The sequence below is a fragment of the Camelina sativa genome, chromosome 6, assembly GCF_030686135.1.
Source record: "Camelina sativa cultivar CO46 ecotype springtype chromosome 6, ASM3068613v1".
Classification (NCBI taxonomy): domain Eukaryota; kingdom Viridiplantae; phylum Streptophyta; class Magnoliopsida; order Brassicales; family Brassicaceae; genus Camelina; species Camelina sativa.
This window is the reverse complement of record NC_141885.1, coordinates 23,452,347-23,475,857: the sequence shown is the minus strand read 5'-3', so window position 1 is coordinate 23,475,857 and position 23,511 is coordinate 23,452,347. Positions and strand designations below refer to the sequence as shown.

Here is a 23,511-nt window from a genome sequence, read left to right as displayed (position 1 = left end):
CATTGCTGGCGACCTTGCGTACTTGTTCTTTCAATGGTAACAAGTTGCTATCTCTTGTCTTCTTGTTTGGAAGTTTCTTATTTTGCTTGGTATGGTCTGGTATGAAAAATAGGAGAAATTAGCCTCTCTTTTCTGTAGTTTAAGAGCCTTGTTTCTCCTCTCTTCCAGCCACTTGCTGCATTTCGTAAAGATTAGTGTGTACCTCGCCAAACATATATCTACTTAAAAGAATTTGTCCCAACTTGGGAGAAGGGTCTATTTCCAACAACAATAAAAATATATAGTAGAGACTACCATAAGCAAATGTTAGACAACTTTAAACTATAGTTAGAGTGGTAAACAGAAGTTCTTGGGTCCGGATGCTTGGTAAGAAAACTGCAGCTAGACGTGCTGATTTTATTAGAATCTGGATCAGGCGGCTGATGTCCAAACTCAGACCGAAGAGGGACCAAATTCTCGACGTAAGAAGATACAACAGATGTATCGGAGGAGAGACAACGAATCTCATGTGTCTCTGGGTAATATATGAACAACCACTGGTCATTGTTATAGAAGAGAAGATTCCCCTGCTTGGAAACAGCCAGAGGCGTGAACGACATTAAGCACCTTGAGTGTCCTAGGTTTAAATCATCTAGAGCAGCTAGAGCTATGGAGTAAGTCTTGCTCCATATTTCTTGGTTTGCATCCATGCTACATATCTCTAGTGTGGTAGCAGCACGCGTAGTGGCTATGGTCAGACGGTCCTCAAGGTTGGCCATATGTGTATATCGTGAGACCCACTTATCCGGAACAGAGACGAAATGGGACTCTTGTGTGTGAAGATCCAAGGCTAGGATTTTGGAACCCCCTCCAATTTTATACGATGCACAGGACAACCAATAGATGGAACCAGACACACACACGGATTTTCTTGACACTCCGACCACATAAGGATAAAGCCTCAGGTTCGTCCATTCACCACTTTCAACATCAAGAACATCGCATCCTCCCTCCATAGGGAAAATGCACATTTTGATTACTTTAAAGCTCCCCGTAACTTTGTCTCTACCAAATCCCATGACCCAGTTTCCCCGAATGAAATCTACCTCTTCTCCTGAAAGAAGTAACAACACTAGTTTCTACCTTGTCTCGACACCATTAATTATTGCCACACAAAAAAAAAAAATTTTAAAAAAAGTAGGATTACGTACTAACCATTTATAAATCGAGAGGACACTGGATCTGGGGCGGATGGGAGCCGCAGGAGTTGTCCGGTCGAGGGTTTCAAAACGATGATAGACTCTGGTTCAGCAATGCAGACCAAACCGTCGCAAGTCATCAAGGGCCGTGCGTCGCAAGTCATCAAGGGCCGTGCGTCGCAAGTCATCAAGGGTATTGCGTCGCGGAAGTGTAAATAGACGATCACTTCGTCGAGCCGGGCCTGACGGATGATTCTCCGGGTCTTTTTAACATTCATACGCCTTTCAACGAACATATTCGATTCCAGGATTGATCTCCATTGTTTTGAGACGGTTTTAAACTTGAGGACTGATTTCGAGGGCAGTCTGAGGAATATTTCTTCTAATAAATCGGGAACTAAGAAGATCAACTTAGTGTTTTTTTCTTCTTCCACCATCTTTGTTGCTTGCATGCATTTGTTCTTTTTCTGACTTCTGTCTGAGAAACTCTATTCCGATCCCGTAAATTTATATATAATCTATTAATATCATAAATTAATAGTTATATAAATTTATTCGAACATATCTAAAACCTTTCAACAATATATAATTCTTAAATTCCAGTTTTCGTTAGTTATTTTTATTGTATTACACATTTTTTGGTGTTGTGCTTTTTTTTTTTATAATATTAATACTATAATTACTTTATAAGCATTCTATGTACAATGTATGTTCCAAAACAAAAAAAAGATAAATAATAATCTAGTGTTATAGAAAATAACCATGCACACCTTTTCTAATTTTTGAACATGTTTAAATTTTATTTGGATAAAGTTAAATCTCTAAAAATAATATTAATTTTAACAAGAAACAAAAATGATATGGTCAAAATATAAAATAAACAATGATAATAATTTTAGAGATTTGCTCTATCAAATCCTAGTCAGCAGAGATCCTTCTTGAATTCACTATTTTATTCTTGATTATCTAGAATTCTCAGTATTACTCTTGAATTATGTAAATAAAACCTCTATAAATTAATAACATCATAATTAAGATATATTATTAACTTGTTCGATAAATTTTTAGAAAGATGTGTCTAATTTAATTAAAGGTACTTAAAAATAATAATAACCAGTTACAACTTACAACTTATAAGTAAACCACAAAACTTTTTAAAACAATAAATATACTAAAACCAATTATAAGAAAAATTAACATTAATTCAAGGAAAACAAAACTTCAAAAGTCAAATTTCACTAACTATATTGTTTATATATATATATATATATATTTATACAATTATTAATTTTAGAGTATTTGATAGGACCATAAGAAAAAGGCTGAAGAGAGCTTGCAGGTTTGTGTGCATAATGGTGGATTAATGAAAAGCTTGAAGTTCTGATAACGAAGACCATAATGGTGAACAGTTAAAGAAGAATACCAAACCCCCGAAGAATTTATATCTCTACTTCCGAAGAATTTAGACCCTCAGCGAGGATTTTCTTAAATATGATAGTAAGATGTATCAAATGATGATTTTTAATCTCGACAATAATACGAATTACGAAAACAGAACTTTAGAAGTTAGAACACACCATGACCATGACCATGACCATCACCGTAGTATAGTATATGCGAAATAAAATATTTAAATTGAAGTTACAAAAGTTGATAATGCCTTTCCCACAATGCGTTGACCACGTATATCTCATCAAAGATTTTGATTTTACACCAAAAATAAATCATATTTTTAATTATTTTTTCTATTTAGGCGAGACATGCAGCTTGAATCGGATGGCTTATCTAATCTTTTTCAAGGGTTTAAAGACCCAAACGTTTCGTCTTTTGCCTTTCTATAGTCGATTCTTCATACATTAAAACAGAGAAAGAAGTTGAGAGAGAGGTACGTAAAGAGATATTAAAGAAGAGAACTCAAACCGTTTCTGCATTTGTTTTCTCTGATTCAAGACCCAAAGCTTCTGCGTCTTCTTCCTTCTTTAATCGATTCCTTACGCATATCGAAACAGAGAAAGAAGAAGCTGAGAGGTGCGTAAAGAGAAATTGAAGAGGAGAACTCAAACCGTACGTTTCTGCATTTGTTTTCTCTGATTCAAGACCCAAAGCTTCTGCGTCTTCTTCCTTCTTTGATCGATTCCTTACGCATATTGAAACAGAGAAAGAAGAAACTGAGAGGTACGTTAAGAGAAAAGAGGAGACTCAAGATAGATCGTTTCTGGGTTCCTTTTGTTGTTTTCATTGTTAAAGGGTTTTATAATTATAGACCCAAAGCTTCATCTTAGTTTCTTTTTTGATTGATAGATTCTTTATGCATTGAAACAGAGAGATGAACTGAGAGAAGTTAGAGAGAAAACGAAATATAGTTTCTGCATTTTGTGGATAGTTTCTAATCAGTTCGGATAAAGTGAAGGCAAGTTTAATCAATTCGTTTTCTCTAAATTCAAATTGTTTCTTTACTCGAGATCTTGGGCTGGGTTTGGTTTTGATTCATTCAATCCTCTGTTTCTCAGGCTGTGGAAGTGTTTGATTAAACAGAGTATCCATATTCAAGCGAATTAATCTCACAAGGGTTTAATATGGATACTACACACGAGCAAGAGCTTGAGACACATTCAGAGCCTGAGCCCTATGCTACAATTTCGAAGCTTGTGTCACGGATAAGAATTAGTAGAGACAAAGCAACAACTCTACTTCTTTGTTATGGCTGGTATATATTCCCACTATTCTTATTATACTAAATTTCTTCTTAATCACTGATTATGAATTATATTTTGCCTAGGAATGAACAAAAGTTCAATTCAAACTTCTTGCTTTCTGATGAGTATGAAAGAGTCTCAAGGAACATTGTTAACAACCCTAAACATGACTTTGCTGTGGTATGTGTTATACAGTTTTGGTTTTTTATTTTCAGATACTTGTTGAGAACCCATAGTTAAACTAGGTTATTATTTTCAGGCTAGTTGTCCTAGATGTTGGAATAAAGAAGTATGTCAAAACATAGGATGTGGACACTACCTATGCAATAGATGCATCTTAGGTATCCCACAAAATTAAAAGTGTTTTTTAAATAATTGTTTTGTGACTCTCTTTAAATGATATTAATTTTTTTTTTTTTTTTTCAAGTATACATCAATTCTGAAGTAACTGCTGGTGAAGTCAGATTAAGTTGTCCTGTGCTTGGCTGTTGGAAGTATATAGGACATGATTTTATAAAAAGTAGGCTTTTCTCAAGAAGAACTAATTTCATATGATAATGCTATGAAACAATCTTATGAACGTCGTCAAACCACTGTGAGTAATGCTTTTTGTCATTTATTGCTTTTTATTTTATACTAATGTGATTAATGATGAATTATTAATTGTCCATTTTGTAGGAGGTTAAGAAGGGTGTTTAAGAGAAGCTGTTTCGTTAGTTGTGAAAAAAAAACATAGGCCGATAAGAACTTGTTACTTTTCTATTGGTGTGTAATCGTTCTGGAGCTCATTGGACTCATTTTTTTTTTAACATAATAGTGAATTACTGAGAGAGTTATAGGTTCAAAATTGTAAAGCTCAGGTGTGTTTGAAGAGGAGCTTTTTTAAGCTCTTGATTTGTACGTTTTTCTATTTTTTGGGGGTAAAAAATCTCTTGATTTGTACATGTTTGCTCTGATTAATAAAATCTTACCCGAGGCATAAGATAGACAGGAAAAATCCATGGATACAGAGGTTTTTTTTCAAGTTAATATAAGATACGTAAAACCAAGTAGAGGTACAAAGGCAGTAGCAGAACTTGAAAAGATGATAGTGATAGGTAAGGAAAGAGATTGAAGAAATAAAAGAATATTGACAGACGAACTCATAGCACTATATCAGATTTAATATTAAACGAAAAGTCTGTTTGTTTTAGAAAGTTACTATTCTACAAGTTATATTAAGTCTGAAGGGGGGCTTTCCATATGTGGAAAATGCAAACATGCATGTAACAATGACAAGTTTAAGAATCTTAGGACGAGGTGATTGGATAGTAATATAGTATCAAAATGAAACCTACCAAGGGGGGCTTTTATATGGCAGTAAGGTTTTGAAATTTTACCAATTATTTTACAAACATGCTCAGCAGAAGTAAATTGTCGCATTCAAAAAAAAGAAAAAGAGTAAAAGTAAATTAGGGATTTTGAATGTTCACGTTTGGCTTTGGGATTGTAGGAGTTGTCCAAAATTGGGCATTTTTGACCTTTGATATGCTATCCAATATTTCCAAGGGAGTGATATTTCCGATCACAGTCACTTTCTTTGCAGCAAAATCAATGTTGAAGGATGTTACACCTACAAAGATATCAAATTCATTAGTTATAAAACCATCTTTAGACCAAAACCGATTTTTAAATTAATAGACCAGACCAGCTCTGGTATAGACAAATATAACCAAATCAAAGTGAGCCAAAAAGAGTAATTTGGAATCAAATCTAGTTCTCTGGTTTCATACTCCAAATCCGGGCCAATAATATATTTTTGTATATTGTTCATATATTATCTAAACCGGAACCTTTTGAAATTTAACCGATACTTAAGCCAAAAGAGGAATTTAAGAATGGCATTTAATCACCTTGCATTCTGGCCAAGTGTTTCCTTACTTTGCCTTCACAGCCTCTGCAGTGGAGAGACACTTTGAGAACAACGAGCTGCTGCTTCACATAAATGCAACTCTAATCATCATCACACTTGTCACCATTTATTTGCATTTATGCCACTCATATTATTTTAACGTAACAACAAAACAACTTACCTGGTCTGAATCACCAGTATCACAAGTAGTCTTCTTCTCCTCCGTCAAAGTTTTGTTTTCGTCAGCAGGAGCTACTACAGCTTCAACCGTCTTAACCGGATCCTGAACCGCAGAACCCCCGGAAATAGAATCCGGGTCGGATCCCAAAAGAAACCTCGTAGAACCCACAGGGTTGTTGATTAAGTCACATGCAGATCTCGCAACACAGCTGAAACTCTTCCTCGCTAGGCTGATATCACTGGTGATGAGCTTCAGCAACGCAGCTGCTCCGCCGCCACCGCCGGTACTTCTCCGTCCAGTGAAGCTCCTCCTGCCTTTATAGATCTCTAGCTTTTTGTTACTGATCTCTCCGTCTTCGGCGCCGGAAGGAGGTAGTTTTATGAAGTCGTCGGCGAATGATCTCCGGGGATCTTTAATGATAGGATTGTGACGGTCTATAGCTCGGCCGCTTGTTCGTTCATCGTCGACGGTGGTGGTTTGTTTCTGAACGTGGTCCATGCTTGAACATATGGCTGTCGATGCTTGCGAAGCACAGAACATACGTCCCTTCATTATATGGAGAATTAAAGAGAGCTCAAGAAGTGACAGTATGTGAACAAATCTTGATGATGAGAGTGGTAATATGTATATGATTGAAGATGTTAGTACTCGTATATAGAGAGAGAAGTGGGTCGGAACAAAGACAAAGAAAATGATATTAAAATCCCAAAGTCTATGTTTTCATTGATTTTGATCACGAAGTCTGTGTTTGGAGGAATAAAACACTAACTATTGGATTGGAGGAATAAAACACTAACTATTTGTTGACTTCAAAATAAATCCCAAACTTTCATTGACTCAGCCAATTGAGGCACCACGTTAAGTGGTCAAACGGAGCAATTAAATGGAGTTAATTATCCATTAACGGTTTCCGTTTACAACAAAAACGACGTCGGTTTATTTATCTCTAAAACCCGACAAATCCTAATCGATTTCTCATTTCCCCCAATTGACAAACCTTAATCGATTTCAATTATCCCAAATCAGAAACCCTAATCGATTCATCAATGACTCTGAGAAAGAAGATTGCTACTCGTCGTCCTAAACGGAAGAAGCCTAATAATGCTGGCGAATCCTCTGCTCAAGAGTCTACTGCTCACGGTTCAATTGCTCTTGAGTCGACTGCTTCTGGTTTGAACGCTCTCAAGTCGACTGTTCCCGAATTGGCCGGCGGGGTAAGTACTGCAATTATTCCGTATAATTCTAGTCCCTTAAGTGAGTCTATTCCTTTAGAAGAGCGTGATTGTTGTCCCTTTGAAGAATTTGATGTCGTTAGTGGAGATGATTGTGAGGTTGGTGGCGACGAAGATTGTGATGATATTGGGTACGAAGCTGGTGTCGAAGAAGACTTCAACGGAGAGGAAGATGATAATCAGGGGAATGGAAATGGAAACCAAGTAATTGTAGAGGAAGATGGTAACCGTGTTGGTGTAGAAGAAGAATTCTACGAGGACTTCGAAGCAGAGTTTGGAGAGGCTGCGAGAGAAGAGAAAGACGAGACTGATAACGACAGTGGAGCTGATATCTTTGATGACGAGAAGATTCCAGATCCTTTGTCACAAAGTGAAGACGAAGATAATGGCCAAGGTGATGAACATGTGGAATCTGAAGATCCAGAAGTGTTACTCGAATTGGGGAAAACTTTTAGCTCACCAGAGGAATTCAAGATAGCTGTTTTGAGGTATTCTCTAAAGACTAGATACGACATTAAGTTGTATAGATCGCAGGCTTTGAAGATTGGTGCAAAATGTGCTAATACCGATCATAAGGTGAAGTGTTTGTGGAGATGTTACTGCTCATACAATAAGAAGAAACACAATAAGTAAATCAAGGTATATGAGAATAAGCATGTATGTATGAGATCGGGTTTTAGTCATATGTTAAAACGAGGAACGATAACTTGGTTATTTGCGGATAGGTTGAGACAGAATCCAAAGATCCGACCAAGAGAGATGGCTGCAAAGATTAAGAGAGAACTCAATCTAGAAGTTAGTGAAGAACAATGTTCTAAGGCTAAGTCAAGAGTGAGGCAAGAAGCAAAGGCTGGTCATCAAGAGCATTTCTCACGGATATGGGATTACCAAGCAGAGATTTTGCGATCAAATCCAGGATCAATTTTTGAGATAGAGAATATTCCTGGTCCTACAGTTGGGAGCATACAAAGGTTCTATAGGTTATTTGTGTGTTTTCAATCACAAAGGAGTTTTTGGAAGCGGACATGTAGACCCAATGAAGTAGAGAGTAACTTCATAAACCATTTGATGCCGTTAGTGGAGATGATTGTGAGGTTGGTGACGACGAAGATTGTGATGATATTGGGTATGAAGCTGGTGTCGAAGAAGACTTCAACGGAGAGGAAGATGATAATCAGGGGAATGGAAATGGAAACCAAGTAATTGTAGAGGAAGATGGTAACCGTGTTGGTGTAGAAGAAGAATTCTGCGAGGACTTCGAAGCAGAGTTTGGAGAGGCTGCGAGAGAAGAGAAAGACGAGACTGATAACGACAGTGGAGATTATATCTTCGATGACGAGAAGATTCCAGATCCTTTGTCACAAAGTGAAGACGAAGATAATGGCCAAGGTGATGAACATGTGGAATCTGAAGATCCAAAAGTGTTACTCGAATTGGGAAAAACTTTTAGCTCACCAGAGGAATTCAAGATAGCTGTTTTGAGGTATTCTCTGAAGACTAGATACGACATTAAGTTGTATAGATCGCAGGCTTTGAAGATTGGTGCAAAATGTGCTAATACCGATCCTAAGGTGAAGTGTTTGTGGAGATGTTACTGCTCATACAATAAGAAGAAACACAATATGCAAATCAAGGTATATGAGAATAAGCATGTATGTGTGAGATCGGGTTTTAGTCATATGTTAAAGCGAGGAACGATAACTTGGTTATTTGCGGATAGGTTGAGACAGAATCCAAAGATCCGACCAAGAGAGATGGCTGCAGAGATTAAGAGAGAACTCAATCTAGAAGTTAGAGAAGAACAATGTTCTAAGGCTAAGTCAAGAGTGAGGCAAAAAGCAAAGGCTGGTCATCAAGAGCATTTCTCACGGATATGGGATTACCAAGTAGAGATTTTGCGATCAAATCCAGGATCAATTTTTGAGATAGAGAATATTCCTGGTCCTACAGTTGGGAGCTTACAAAGGTTCTATAGGTTATTTGTGTGTTTTCAATCACAAAGGAGTTCTTGGAAGCGGACATGTAGACCCATCATAGGAGTAGATGGTGCATTTCTGAAATGGAACATCAAGGGACATCTATTGGCTGCTGTTGGAAGAGATGGAGACAATAGGATAGTTCCACTTGCTTGGGCAGTGGTTGAGATAGAGAATGATGACAATTGGGATTGGTTTATGAAGTTACTCTCTACTTCATTGGGTCTTGAGGGAAGACAAATAGCTATCATTTCTGACAAACAATCGGTTAGTTAAAGGCATACTTTAAATTATTATGTTATCATCACATCAATCATATTAATTTATTATGTTTCATTGATTTGCAGGGTCTTGTTAAAGCCATCAAGAACGTTCTCCCACAAGCTGAGCATCGTCTTTGTGCTAAACATATTATGGAGAATTGGAAGAGAGACAGTCATGATTTAGAACTACAACATCTGTTCTGGAAGATTGCGCGAAGCTACACCACATGACAGTATCGTAAACATATGGAGGCATTAGAGAACTATAATCCAGGTGCATTTAATTCTCTACTACGCACCAATCCGATGACATGGTCTAGAGCCTTCTTCAGGTTAGGTTCCCATTGCAATGATAACCTTAACAACCTTAGTGAGTCTTTTAATAGAACCATACGCCAAGCTAGGAGGAAGCCGTTACTAGAGATGCTTGAGGATATTAGGAGGCAATGTATGGTGCGGAATGAGAAGAGGTACATAATTGCTGGAAGGTTGCAGACAAGGTTCACAAAGAGAGCTCATTTAGAGATAGAGAATATGATAGCAGGATCTCAGTTTTGCCTCAGAAGCATGACTAGGCACAATCAACATGAGGTCCAATTGGGAGATGAAACTTATTCTGTGGACATGAATGCGCTTAAATGTGGATGCGTAAAGTGGCAGATGACAGGTATTCCTTGTGTCCATGCTGCTTCTATGATCATAGGTAGGAGACAGAAAGTTGAAGATTATGTTGTTGACTGGTACACAACAAGATTGTGGCGTTAAACATATAGAGATGGTATTCACCCTGTCCAAGGTCAGAACGAATTGCCTAGAATGAATAGATTAGGAGTCTTGCCACCACCTTGGAGAAAAGGAAATCCGGGTTGACCAAATAACCATGCGAGGAGGAAAGGTAGGTATGAAATTGCCTCTTCATCAAGCAACACAAGACTTTCACGCAATGGAAGAGTCATGACTTGTAGTAACTGCAAACAAGAAGGACACAATAGGCTATCTTGTACAAATCCGACAGTTGAAGCTCCAGCTGCAAGACCAAGAGGTCGACCAAGGAAGAATCAGGTTTGATGCTTTTGTTTATCTTGTATTATGAGACTTAACACCATGGAAGAAACCGTTAAACATAAACGTATTTTTGAAACAGGAACCAAGGAACGCATTGTTTGGCCAAGGGGGATCACAACCATCTACACACGGTTTATCACAACCAGTTTCTCCAGGAGTATCCATGCTACCTACACATGGTTCATCACAGACAGTTTCTCAAGGAGTATCCATGCCACCTACACACGGTTCATCACAGCCAGCTACACAAGGAGGATCACTACCAGCTTAACAAGGAGGATCACTACCAGCTTCCCAAAGAGGACCACAACCATCGTCACAAAGGAAGAAGAGACAAAGGAAGCAATCAACACAGGAGAGGGCATCAACATCAACACAGTGGGAACCTCCTCAAGCTCCACAGCGTGAACAAGGACTAGGAGGCTGGAGATCATGGTTTGAATGCTCAAGCTAGAATGTATGACAGGACATGGTGTAGTTTTTTTTGTTGTTGTGTTTGGTCAATTACCTTTCATGTTTGTTGCGGTCTAACATGGATTTGTAATCTTTTGTTGTCAAAACGATTAGTTTTCTTTTGTTGTATGCCTACTTTAATATTTAAGACTTAAGACTTCCATTCACAAATCAACACCAACATACGCACAAGAGCATTTGTCATCAACACCAACAAGAGCATTTGTCATTAACGAACAAGAGGAAGATGCATTACACACACTAATAACCAAGAGCAAACGAACCAAAGTTTGTTTGCTTTGCTTTAACAACCACTAGGTAAGCAATGCCAACTGATACAAAACAAAGATAAACGAAACACACTTTCAACCACTTTGTAAACTTGCGGATTTCCATTTTGCTCCATAATGCTTCTTCTTTCAAGTCTTGTAAAGCACCAATCAAATCATTAACCTCCGTTTTTGTTTTCACAATCTCATTGGCCATAATTCCTAGTTTTGGTAATGCATCTTGAACTTCCTCATACACAACATCCTCCACCCACTTAAACAAGTGACTCTGTTGCAAAAACAAACACCATTACTTACCATTGCATAGATAATCAACATAGAATTTTTTAGTGACTGCTTACATCTCTTTTATTTGTCCACGAGCTAGGACCCCTTTTTGTTATACACCTGAAGAACGGTCGACCAGGATTCTCTTCAGTTCTTGATATAAAGATCATTACACCGGCTCCACAAACACACTTCGATGGCACTCCACGGTCGAACCCAGCTACTACCGATGTCTCTGAGCTAGAACTCATCACGTCAACTCGAAGAAGAAGAGAGAAATCGAAGAAGAGAGATAAATCGAATAAGAGAGATAAATTGAACAATCGGGATAATTGAAGTTGGGGGAAATGAGAAATTAGGGTTTGTCAATTGAGGGAAATGAGAAATCGATTCTCAATTTAGGGGTTTTCGAGATAAATAAACTGGCGTCGTTTTGTTGTAAACGAAAACCGTTAACGGATAACTAATTCCGTTTAATTGCTCTGTTTGATCACTTAACGTGGTGCCTCGAATGGCTGAGTCAACGAAAGTTTGGGATTTATTTTGAAGTCAACAGCTAGTTAGTGTTTTATTCCTCCAAACATAGACTTCGTGATTAAAATCAACGAAAATATAGATTTGAGAATTTTAATGACATTTTTTTCTGTGATAAAGAGTTCTTTGTCCATATATGTAATAAGTTTGTTGAGGTGGCGTTTGTAATTTTACTCTTACATTTTGTCTTTTTAAAATATCTAGGCGACTCTATGCAAAAGTTAATTTACTCTTGCATTTTGTAGTTTTAGTAAATTAGTTAGTTTATAAGTTCGTCGATTTCTGCCACTCTCAATATACTTATAAGCAAAAGTTTACTTATAAGCAAAAGTTTACTAAAACTATATCTTTCTCTTTTTTTTTGGAATTTTATGTATAAAGTCTAAGAGACAAGACATGGTTACAAACTTACAAATATGAAAAGAAACAATAAGACTGTTGTATAACTTTGCTATATATAATTGGATTTTTAAACGGATACCAATCACGGATCACACTAGCTATACACTTTCAAGTCTTAACCATATCATTGGATCCCTTGATATCAAAAGTACAAATACGTCTTGGAACATAGTTGTACAGTATAACCAAAGCATACATTATCTCAAAGTTAAAGGTTCTTAGAATTATTTTGTAGTTGTATTGTATAATTCTTTGAAAATTTACGATATTATAAACAATGCAAGTGCATCTTCAACTTCATAATTATTTTATACTTCCAAATTCCAATGCTACTTATATAGTATTCGAAGGTTAGCTAGCTAGTTCCATGTCATGATGATATGATCTTTACTCCGAACCACAACTTGGGGATAGTAAATTACTTTTCATGTGGGAGTTTAGAAGGTGTCCCTTTTGTTTTTCCACCACAAGAAAAAGATAACAAAATCAATATCATTAAGAAAAACCTTATACTATCTGAGAAAAACGTTATATATTAACAGAATACTTAAAAAAATACGTTTTCTCCTAAAGTGTTTTTTCATTAGTTGTAAATAAATTGCATGCTCACTGGGTCCCTGTCACTGGATGAAGATGTTGGGCATGGACCGTGTGGGGCATCATCATCCTTCACGAGGATTTTGTTTTCTAATTCGAAATCTTACTTCACCTATCTTCTTTACTAATCTATTAGTTTTTTTTATTCCAAATGAAACACTGTTAACTGTGTCAGAGAGGGTAACGGTCGAAAAAAAAAACAGATATATAATGTTGAGAAAAAAGTATTAATGGAGCTTTCCTTATAAATGGACAAACGTGATGCTTAAATGTTAGAGCCGGTCAGAGATATTTTGACGATTACCATAATTTATCTATCTTCTTCCTCAACTTTTCACTGATTAAGTAATTTGGATTGTTTATTGAGATCTGACGCAATTGACACGAGGAATATTCTGTGTTGGAGGTACAAATCAAGTGAGGGTGTATCCAGGCTTTTAACCTTTAATTTCTCACTATATTCAAAGTTTAACTCAGTTCAAACCTCCTACGTGATATTAAAAATACTCACTGTCGCGCATAACGTGTAGACAGGGCATATTTATATAGTAGTTTTTTTTGGTCAACATATAGTAGATTACTTTGAAAGAATTACATTGTAGTAACAATTTTATATCAAATATTTTCTATTTTTAAAATCAACAAAACAGTCTAAAATCTAAACTTAAGTTCAATTCCTCAAACATTAAAAGCTAAAAGTCTAAACCTTAAACACAATTAACTCTAAACGACTCAAACCTAAAGAGTAAAGAGTATGTTTTATATCATTAATTTGTTTTTTTTTCTTATCTATCCCTAATATATTTCTAGTTTTATCTTAAATTGAGTCATATATTGATACTAAACTATCATTGTTAAATCCCCTGATGTGTAAAAAGAAAATATATATCCCTTAAGGCTTTGCTGAGTATGGTGGGCTTTATTAATTTGTTAGATACGAGGGTTATTCACAATTTGGGTTAAGCACTAATTAAGGCCCATTGGGCGATTGTGGCTTTCAGGTTCTAATGTTTCAGCCGAAGAGAGCCGCGAAGAAAAAAGAGACTTGCCGATCTCAATTGGGTGTTAGGTGTAACAGAGCCGATCGCTAATATTGGTTGCCTCGTGGTTTCGAAATTTGTAGTTTTTTATTTTATGAAATCATGCGTCCTTGCATTTCTGCATTGAGCAGCTCGATCGTTTACTACGCCTTTCATTAGAGAGCTATACGTTGGATTAATTAAAGTTCCGATAATACTGTATATTGACTTGAGAGCCAAATTTGATATCGTACGTTTATGCATGCATGCTGCTTCAACCTATGATCAGATTTTGAAGTTAAGTGTATTATAATGATGATCTCGAGGCAAATCTGGTCAATTTTGCATAATAATTTGTAATTTTTGTTAATGTAGTAAGTTAGTAAGATACTAACTGTAATCTCTCACCTATTTGCAAACAGCTCACAAAGAAGCAGGTTTGCTTTACTTGTGATTGTAACGTACAGACTTGTTTGGTAAGCATTTCAATCACACTACTATCTATATTCATGCACGTTGTTGGTTCTCTTCTTTTGGATGCCTTATTGATTCAAGATAATATTTTCGGCAAACTGATGTGACATTAGACATCGTGTTACTTTTCATCTATGTCGTCTCTCTGTCCTTGCCAAAACATACAAAAGTAAGCTGATCATTTGGATGATGTTTACCAAATTTTTCTCCGAAATGGCACCAGTTCTGTAGACATTGGTTTCTGCTTTTGTCCCCATCACATCCCTTCTTGAGGAATGTTTCAACATGCATTATTAAAGACCAAATGATAGAATTCGAAAGAGGTGTCCTTTCTTACGCTAAATTACGTTATTATAAGTAAGTTAACCCCACTACATATGTTCATTGCAACTGTATAAATTTGATCTTGTCCAACTCTTTTCTACAGGAATTTGACTAACTAAGAGACGTCAACATTAGAATTCTTATCTAATGGGCATATTCAGTGTTTACTATCCAGCTTAGAGGATAACAAAGAAATGGACATCTTATGATTGTAATCCATATTCAATGTTTTTTCTTTGGTTAGGTGTGTTGGGTCGGGACTCTAGACAAAAGCTACAGTAACAGACGGAGCAATCCATTAGAGTGGAAAAAGCTTACCGGATTAGGGAAGAAGACAAGCTATCCACAGACAAGTTGGTGGTCCGAAAAGTACTCATACCTTGCTTCTCATTACGAAATGCCCTCTCTCTTTTTGTCACTGTCTCTCTGTCTTCGCCTATTTGCTTCCAGTATTTTTTACGAGGTCCCGTTAACTTGTGGTCTCATTGCACATCACATATTAATATCTCACATATGTGGCTCGTATTTGATCTAAAGGTTATGAGAATGGATGATTGAGAAGCAGAAACATAATAAGAAATTTTCTATAAGTGACATGGATTTTAGTAGTTAGAGTTTACTGTTTAGAGAGTGGAGAAGTGTATAAACAGTTAAAACCAGTTACGTGGGTTCCACGTTGCAGACATGATTGATCTTCTTCCTTTATTTCCATTTTAGTTGGAGACACAGGATAACTCTTTTTGAGTCTTAGCTTTTCTGAAATGTCCCTAAAATATATTAATTTATCAATTGTAGTTTCAATGAGTCTGTGTCACATGTTTGAATCTTGTAATTTTTTTTTAATTGTACCAATAGACTGACAAGATTTAGTCGTCGATGGGTCAACGAAACTGTGGAAAAGCTCACTTCATCTTCTGATTCCTGTTGTAGATCATGTGGATTTTTGGACTTAACTACGAGGGGAACAGTTTACTGATATGCAGGGGCACGAATAAGACTTTACTATAATATATATGAAGTTGATAATGTTAGAATGGTACAAATACGATGCATATTTGTTCTTAGCTTTAGTGTTGTTTTATTTTTGCCAACATACAATTTCGAAATATTTTTGATAAACGTGTAATGATATGACCATGGTATAATTTTCTGCTTAACTTTTACGGTTTTCGATTTAGATTTTAAGACTAATCGATCTTGAGGACATGGAACTAGTAGTAGTAGTAGCACATAATCACTAGGTTGGTAGTCAAATTTAGGTGGCCTTTTTTACAAAAATAAATCAATAAGAAGTTTTTTCTTTCTTCTAATTAAAACAAATAAAGAGTTGTCGATTTGATTATATACAGAAAGTAAATACAAACTTTATTGGTTATATATTCAAAACAAACTTTGAAATTTTGTATCATTTATTATCTTACAATATTATATTAATCTAACAAAAATGTAATAAAACACCTTTCATATATATATATATATATATATATTTGTATCTGCTTTTATCAAACACAAAAAAATTATATAAAAAGTCTTTGTTAATACATGTAACTTAGAAAATGCACTAGTAATCTACTATTCTCACCGACTTGAGTTGACTGGCATGCTCATATGTCAATGTCGCCTAACTAGCATGACTATATTCGAAGTCTCCAGTGGATTGGATCATAGGTTGTTTAAAATCCAATTAGAGTGGATTGGATGTTGTTTAAAAGCCACTTAGACTAGCAAACAAAAAAAAGATTAAGGGAAAACGTACTAGGATTGGAAATTTTAATTATTACTACTTATGTAACAAAGAAAATGGGCAGAAAGAAAATTACCTTGATCGTTCTTGAAATAGATTGGATTTTTTTTTTGGTAGTGGAAATAGAGTGGGTTTTAATTATAGAGAAAGATAAAACAGATCTTTTTATTTTATTTTTGTAGGTTCAATAGAACCAATAAACTATAGAAAAAAAAAACTTAGTAAAATAAATAACAATTTAAGTTTGTTGTTTCAATAGATCTTTTCTAGGTATTATTTTTACTGTTTTGAGTTTGTTGTTGATAAATAATTAGTTAGTCCCATTTTAAAAACAATTTAAGTTTATGTTTTCAATAATCACAAGCTACTTTAAATCATTACTTTTATGTAAATTAATCAAATCAATGACATATTTATAAGCTTAACTTTTTTTTATGCATGGAAAACGAAAGCTACACACTTTCATGCAGCTGACACTCATCATGCTTCCCATGGACTCTTAAAAGATTTTCAACAGAGATTTTTTCCCTCCACGCGGATTTATATTAGTTTATTTAACTAATCGAAACAGTACTATATGTTTTTTTTTTTTAAATGTGTTTTTCTTTGCTAAAAGTGTATAGACTGCTATTTATTTTGTTATCCTTTTTTTATTAGTTCATTAATTAAGCATTCAAATTAGTATTTTACAAGATTTTTGTGTAGTTACTTTTTATTTTATTTTTCATCAGAGCTTTATGTTCTGAACGCATATTGTTGTTGAGATTTGTGAAGCTGCTGTAAGATTTTTGTAACTCACAACTAAATTTGTCCAACTCTGCGTACTCAATTTCGACTTTATCCAACATTACAAAACTATATTTACAACCACTTGATATTATTCATGCATTCCCATCACTATTTCAATTCTTTAAATTTTTAAAAAATTATCTGTAAGTAGATATAGTATAATTATTATATTTTATAGAAATTTCAACATTAAAACCAAAATGAGTAGATGTATTGTTATTGTCACTGTAGATTCCAAAACAAAATGCAAAACCAAAAAAAAAAGACACTTTATTATCTATAAACAAATATATTTAAGTGCTTGCATTCACTGCTCAAATATTTCTCATCCAAAATCTTACACTATCTAATGTATGGTTTTGAATAAATCGAATAAATCATAATGGGACCATATATCTCTTGTAGTGATAAACTTCAAGAAGCTCATAATCATTGAAATTTTATTTTTGGAATATTTTTATGAAAAGATACTTTTGAGTTATTCCTTTTTTGTTTGTGGGGTTCTACATATATGAGATTTATATGAATGTAAAAGTTGGACCCCAAAACAAATGGGCCTAAATTCGCTTTTCTTCTAATATCTTTACTTACTATACAATTTAAATATAAGAAATACCATATTGACCAATTGTTATTTTGCATGGTATCCCTATGATTACAAATTTGGTTGGGAAAATATAATTCTTTTTAGGTTTGACGTAATATACAAACCTGTAGTTTTAATACATATAAAAAGGCACCTCCCTGAGAGAGAGAGAGAGAGAGAGAGAGAGAGATAGAGAGGATCCTCACTATTGCTGTAAAGTCCCTTTTATTCAGTTTGCTTCGTCATTTTTCTTTTGGGTCTACTCAATTTTTTTTTTTTTTGGCTTAAGAGAGAAATTGTAACTCATAGTTTCACCAAAGTTTTAACTTTGTGTATATTAGGAAATACGTAATAATTTGAAATTAGTGGAGAAACCTGAATTTTAATGAACATAAGAAGTTATGAAGTGAAAAAAAATTGCTACGTACCACGTAATTAAATAGATTGGAACTGTATTCCTTACGAAATTCGAGTTTTTATAATACGGTGTTGCCAACGCTATAAATGTTTAAATATTCTAACATACTGTATTGGAGACACTTCAGTCTAATAATTTATTCCACAAGTGAAAATCTGCTTTACATACTTTAAGCCTTGATATTAAATCAAAATTAAAGTTAAAATTATGGGTTTAATACTAAAACCAAAGTCATGCCACTTAAACCAAATTAAATTAATACATCCAAGTTGTATCCTCTTACTTTACTACCTCAATTTCTTTTGATATAATTTTGTAACTGATTTTACTATTTGATTGACATTTTTCTCCAATTTTATATATTTCTTAACAACTCAGTCATTATATTTTGCTGGTGTTACTTGTTGATTTGTCAATAATATGCATCATACTAGATCTAAATATAATAATGATATTTAATTTACACAAACCATTATACCGTAAGTTTTGGTACAAGGTATAAATTAATTCTTAATTTTATTAACAGCTTATAAAAATAAAATAAAATAAAAAAATCGTAGTAAATGCCACAAACTAGTGACATGTGATCATCTCCTCTAGGCTCTACTAGCTGATGAGCTGCATAAATGCAAAAAGTCTTACGAGTTTAGTACCATAGAACAACACGAGATTACTATTGTTAGCATATATAGCAACACAATCTGCATACGAAAATGAGATCGTTGTAAAATGTAAATGGATCCAGTGAATTGAAAATTCGTTCAACCAGTACAACACTTTGATGTGTACTAAAATCTTCAACTGCGTCATGTCAAGTGTCATAAAAGCATATTGACGGAACAAAATCTACATCTACTGATAACAATAACGCAACAAAATAATGGTTCAAAGTCAAACACGATTAACGTTGTATGGAACGCTATTTTAAAATAACATTACTAATGAGTAATGACTATCAGTATTTTAACTACTACTGTAGTTAATACTTAATACTTTACTTAAAGAATCAAACTACAAAAACTAGATACTATTATTACTAGTTTGTTACTAGTTGGCTTTCACCAATATTTAAAATCGGCGGTCAAAAGTATCCCGTTTTAACTATTGGTCAACAAGAAGCCTGTAAATATTTTGTAGCTAGACAATCAATACTATAAATTTTGTTTTGACTTTTTTTTTGTTTTAAGTCATTACCTATTGAAAAAAATAAATAAGTGCTCTGTTCACAAACTAAGTTTAAACCCAAGAACCTTGAAATCAGTAATTTTTGTAGCATTAACATTATAACACATAAAGAAACCTCGAATTCAGCAAACTTCTAAAACAAAAAGGCACACAAAAGAATCTAAAAATTACAAAAGTAAAAAAAAAAAAAAACATCAGAGTAGAAGAAAAAAGTTATATTTTTCGAACTTTTTTATATGTCCTTCTTTTTTTTTTGGAATGAGAGAATCAGAGAGAGCGTTTGTCACAGATCTGAGAATCTCAATCCCTATCAAGGTCACCACAAGTAGAAACAGAGGTTCTTGAAGAACAGAGCTCAGATTCAGCCACATTGCTCTTTCTAGTTGTAAATGATTGCTTACAATGCTCTATCGCTCCTTCGATGGAGTTATCACTCGCGTTACTGCTTCTCATCAGTGTCTGCAGATCCAACGACCCGTTTGATCCAAAACTGAACGAAGACGACAACGACGAAGCAGACGAAGAGGAAGAAGAAGATGTTGAACACTTGGCTTGAGAATGTCTCTGTATCACACCTGAGAACGATCTCCTATGAATCAATTGAGGATTCTGATCACTGTTCACAAATGGGTTCTTCTTCTTTCTTGAGGTTTTAGAAGGCTCAGTTTTGAATCTTGGGTTGATCTCTGATGAATCTGAGCACCCTGGTTTCGAGAACAGAGCTCTTAGGTAAGCGCTTGAGGCTTTGAGCTTTTGTGTTATCGATGACTGTTTGATCTTTTTGCTCCAACTGTTTCCGAGATGGTTCTCGTTGTTGTCTATGAATCTCTTGAGCTCTGTCGATATCTCAAAGTAGCATTGCTCGTCTTGGCCGATCTCGCTGCTACTAAACCTCCTTGGCGAGGAAGATACGGCTGCGGTGGCGCGTGGAGAGATTGGAGTATCTGTTGTTACTGCGGCAGAGGAGGAGGAAGCGAGAAGAAGCTTCTGTACCATTTTGAGACGAGGGGGGAGATGAAGAGGTAGGAGTTGACCTTTGTAGAAAAGCTCATCCGCAGGAGATGTGGTTGATTCGCCGGAAGCTACGGCGGTGGAGCACATTTGAAACTCGAACTCTCGGCTTTGCGGCGGCGGCGGGGAGGAGGTGACGTTGAAGGTGAAGAAGCTTGAGGAAGACGGACAAGAAGAAGAAGAAGAAGAGAGATTGACCTCCAAGTCAATGTAACCATCATCATCACCATCGCTGGACATAACATGTGTTCTTGATTCTGATTCATGCAAATCCATGTCTTTCTTTAATTATGTTAAAGATTGTGTATGTATCTGTGTCTGTGTGTGTATATATATTTCTCTCTGTGGTTTTACTTCTTTACTTACTTCTAGGGACTGAGAGAACTGAGAAGAGGGAAAGAGCATCTTTTAAAGTGATCTTTTCTTTCATTTTATTTTCTTTTATTTTTAAAAAAATAAATGCCTATGTGGCTACTACTACACCTTTTTCTGTTAATTTTATAATAGTTGATTGTTTTTTTTTATCATATTAATTTGTAGACAAGAAAAAGATTTGTATTTATACATCCAAATTATGTAATTATTTATTTTTCCTTTTAAAAGATTTGTCTAGGGACACCAATTTGTCTAGAGGGTTCCCTTATTTTTGATACTACGATGTATGATCCCGCAAGTTTACTGTTTACCGTTGGAGCGTGTGAATTTGCATTGGTTATTTCATTTTTTTTTTTTACTACATGCATGATTGATTTGATGGCCTTATTATAATAGAGAGGAAGGCAGTAAGCCAGTAAAATATTAATGGAGGTGTATGCTCTTATTTATATACAAATTTAAATGATCAACGAAATGACTAGATAAGTAGATATAAACTTATAAACAAATATTTTATTTTATATTCATTTAAATAATTAAATCGACTAATGAGTTTGTGGATCTATTTTGAAGTCTCCAATATAGATTATGTTCCCATTCCTCGTACTCATGTTTGCCCTTCGAAACCTTTAAACTGTTTTTTTCGATTTTATTAGTTCTCGATAAAATACCCATTTTGCAAGTAACTTCACCAATCTCAACTTGAATTTGTCCACCGTGATCCAAGATTACTAAACCTAAAATATTCCATTTACGTCCAAGATACATAGATTTAGATCTAAATTACTAAAAGATCTTATACAAAAGGATTAATTATACTAACTTCACTAATTTCTATGTTTTTTTGTTCGTTGATATTTCACTCTAAACCTAAAATTCCACAACCACGAACAAACTTGAACACTACTAATTTAGTAATTTGTACAGGGAATATACATACTAACATGTGAATGACAATTGTCCCGTGAATAAATTTAAAAGTTTTTTTAAAACCAGCATCGCTCAGCAGCACCACAACACACACGATATCATGATCGTCTGAGTTAATTTATGCTTCTTAACGGTTTCATTTCTGGTTTTGTTTGTTTCTGGTCTGATCAGCAATTATAAGATTCAGCATGAAGACTGAAAGAAAAATCTACTAAAAAGATGATAAAAATGTTTAAATCTTAGAAGAAATAAAAATCGTTATTTTATCCTTACCCTCGTGTCTCATTGGCCACAATAACAACGGTCACGTGAAGTGGTAAAAGAGCACAAACGGTAGATGACAAAAGTCACAATCTTTTCTTACATTATTTACTAATTACTAGACTATATATTTATTTTTTAAATTACAAATTAAATGCAGCATTTTCGTTTCGACATATCAGAAAAGTTTATCTTTTTAATCCAAAAAGGGTAATAATTGTTGCAGGTTGTGGGTAAGTGGATTGTGACTATCATCCCCACACTCCAATACTATATATATTTTTCCAAGTCTTTTCGCTTTCTACTTTCTTTATTCATAATATAATCACATGAAAACATTACTATATGCTTTCCATTTCCTTTTTACCGAGTCACGAATTTAGGAATAAGATCGTTCAAATGATTTATGTACCTTCCCATAAAATTATAACGATAGATAAAGATTAGCATGGTCCATGCGTCGAATTGACATAGACAAATCGACAAATTGGGGGGTTTTTTTTTTTTCTATTAACAAAAAATATTTAAGTAGAAATTCTTAATATAACTACCAAACACGGTAAAAAAATTTCGTTAAATTTGTAACATTGGTAGTTGAACTTACACAGTGTATCTGTTTATGGAATATAAAACCACCATCTTAAATACCTACTAATAAAAAATTATACTATATATATAAAATGGTAATATAAAGGAAAGTTTAGTTAATTTGTACTATTTAGTTGGTAATTCCGTACAAATCATGTCTTAGACCATCATTAGTGGAGTAACCCATCAAAGTTACTCTCACATTAATTTATTATATAAATAATCATAAATTAAGTAAAGTAACTCTTAAAGAACTAATGCAAAATCATCCTATTAGTAGAGAACCCCAAAGAAAATTATTCAAGCATTTAAATAATAATTTTAAAATTTATGTTTATTAATTATCAAATTTTAATTATCTAAAAATGACAAAACAATTATTCAATATGTTTAGTTTCAATTTGTTCTTGTGGTCTAATATCAATACAACAACAAAACAAAAACAAGGATCTCCAATTAGACTTTGTTCTCCAATTTCTGGTTTTGAATACATTGTGTAGTTTGGATCTTTGGAACCCTGCAAAAGTAACCGCAAAACGCTATACTACCACAATCTGATTTGAAACAGGGGGGCTGCAGGGGAAATCACATAACACAGTCAAAGGGATATGAAACCGACACAGGATCTCAAGCAAGAAAACAAGCTGAGAAAGAGTTATATGAGACTAAAGAAGCTTACTGTTAGTTATGGTTCTAGCTCCCTTCACTCTGTGGCAATTGTTGTATATTTAATTACAAAAGAATCTTGGCTTCTACAGTTTACTTTCAACTCCAGAACCCTG

The 23,511-nt window shown here is 34.6% G+C and overlaps 3 protein-coding genes and 3 pseudogenes across 6 annotated transcripts; 2 read left to right on the top strand and 4 right to left on the bottom strand.

The window, feature by feature from the left end:
• Nucleotides 1–286: 286 nt before the first annotated feature.
• On the bottom strand, nt 287–1,637 carry LOC104699281 (F-box/LRR-repeat protein At2g43260-like). The gene is made up of 2 exons (XM_010414608.3): nt 1,195–1,637; nt 287–1,093 (listed from the first exon to the last, which is right to left on the bottom strand). The coding sequence occupies exons 1-2, from the start codon at nt 1,628–1,630 to the stop codon at nt 291–293; spliced, it is 1,239 nt and encodes a 412-aa protein (XP_010412910.2). The 5' UTR covers nt 1,631–1,637; the 3' UTR covers nt 287–290.
• Nucleotides 1,638–2,961: 1,324 nt separating this feature from the next.
• LOC147942937 (putative E3 ubiquitin-protein ligase ARI10) lies at nt 2,962–4,721 on the top strand. Its single transcript, XM_087453110.1, has 7 exons — nt 2,962–3,353; nt 3,501–3,588; nt 3,689–3,885; nt 3,958–4,054; nt 4,134–4,215; nt 4,302–4,469; nt 4,553–4,721. Exons 3-6 carry the CDS (start codon nt 3,755–3,757, stop codon nt 4,427–4,429), a joined length of 438 nt encoding a protein of 145 aa, XP_087309236.1. The 5' UTR covers nt 2,962–3,353; nt 3,501–3,588; nt 3,689–3,754; the 3' UTR covers nt 4,430–4,469; nt 4,553–4,721.
• A 500-nt stretch (nt 4,722–5,221) lies between these two features.
• Nucleotides 5,222–6,656, bottom strand: LOC104792527 (protein SODIUM POTASSIUM ROOT DEFECTIVE 2-like). 3 transcript variants are annotated; one of them, XM_010518707.3, is made up of 3 exons: nt 5,947–6,656; nt 5,767–5,845; nt 5,222–5,486 (listed from the first exon to the last, which is right to left on the bottom strand). In XM_010518707.3, exons 1-3 carry the CDS (start codon nt 6,496–6,498, stop codon nt 5,326–5,328), a joined length of 792 nt encoding a protein of 263 aa, XP_010517009.1. In that variant the 5' UTR covers nt 6,499–6,656; the 3' UTR covers nt 5,222–5,325. The 3 variants fall into 3 exon arrangements, with proteins under 3 accessions (XP_010517009.1, XP_010517008.1, XP_087310161.1); XM_010518706.3 differs by having other exon boundaries at nt 5,767–5,866; nt 5,947–6,652; XM_087454035.1 differs by having other exon boundaries at nt 5,767–5,842; nt 5,947–6,650.
• Nucleotides 6,657–6,992: 336 nt separating this feature from the next.
• Nucleotides 6,993–10,753, top strand: LOC147942936 (uncharacterized; annotated as a pseudogene).
• A 443-nt stretch (nt 10,754–11,196) lies between these two features.
• On the bottom strand, nt 11,197–11,743 carry LOC109133365 (uncharacterized protein At1g43920, Chloroplastic pseudogene; annotated as a pseudogene).
• A 7,887-nt stretch (nt 11,744–19,630) lies between these two features.
• LOC104792525 (putative membrane-associated kinase regulator 3 pseudogene) lies at nt 19,631–21,156 on the bottom strand (annotated as a pseudogene). Its single transcript, XR_015559814.1, has one exon. The product of XR_015559814.1 is annotated as a putative membrane-associated kinase regulator 3 pseudogene (transcript).
• Between the last annotated feature and the right edge of the window lie 2,355 nt (nt 21,157–23,511).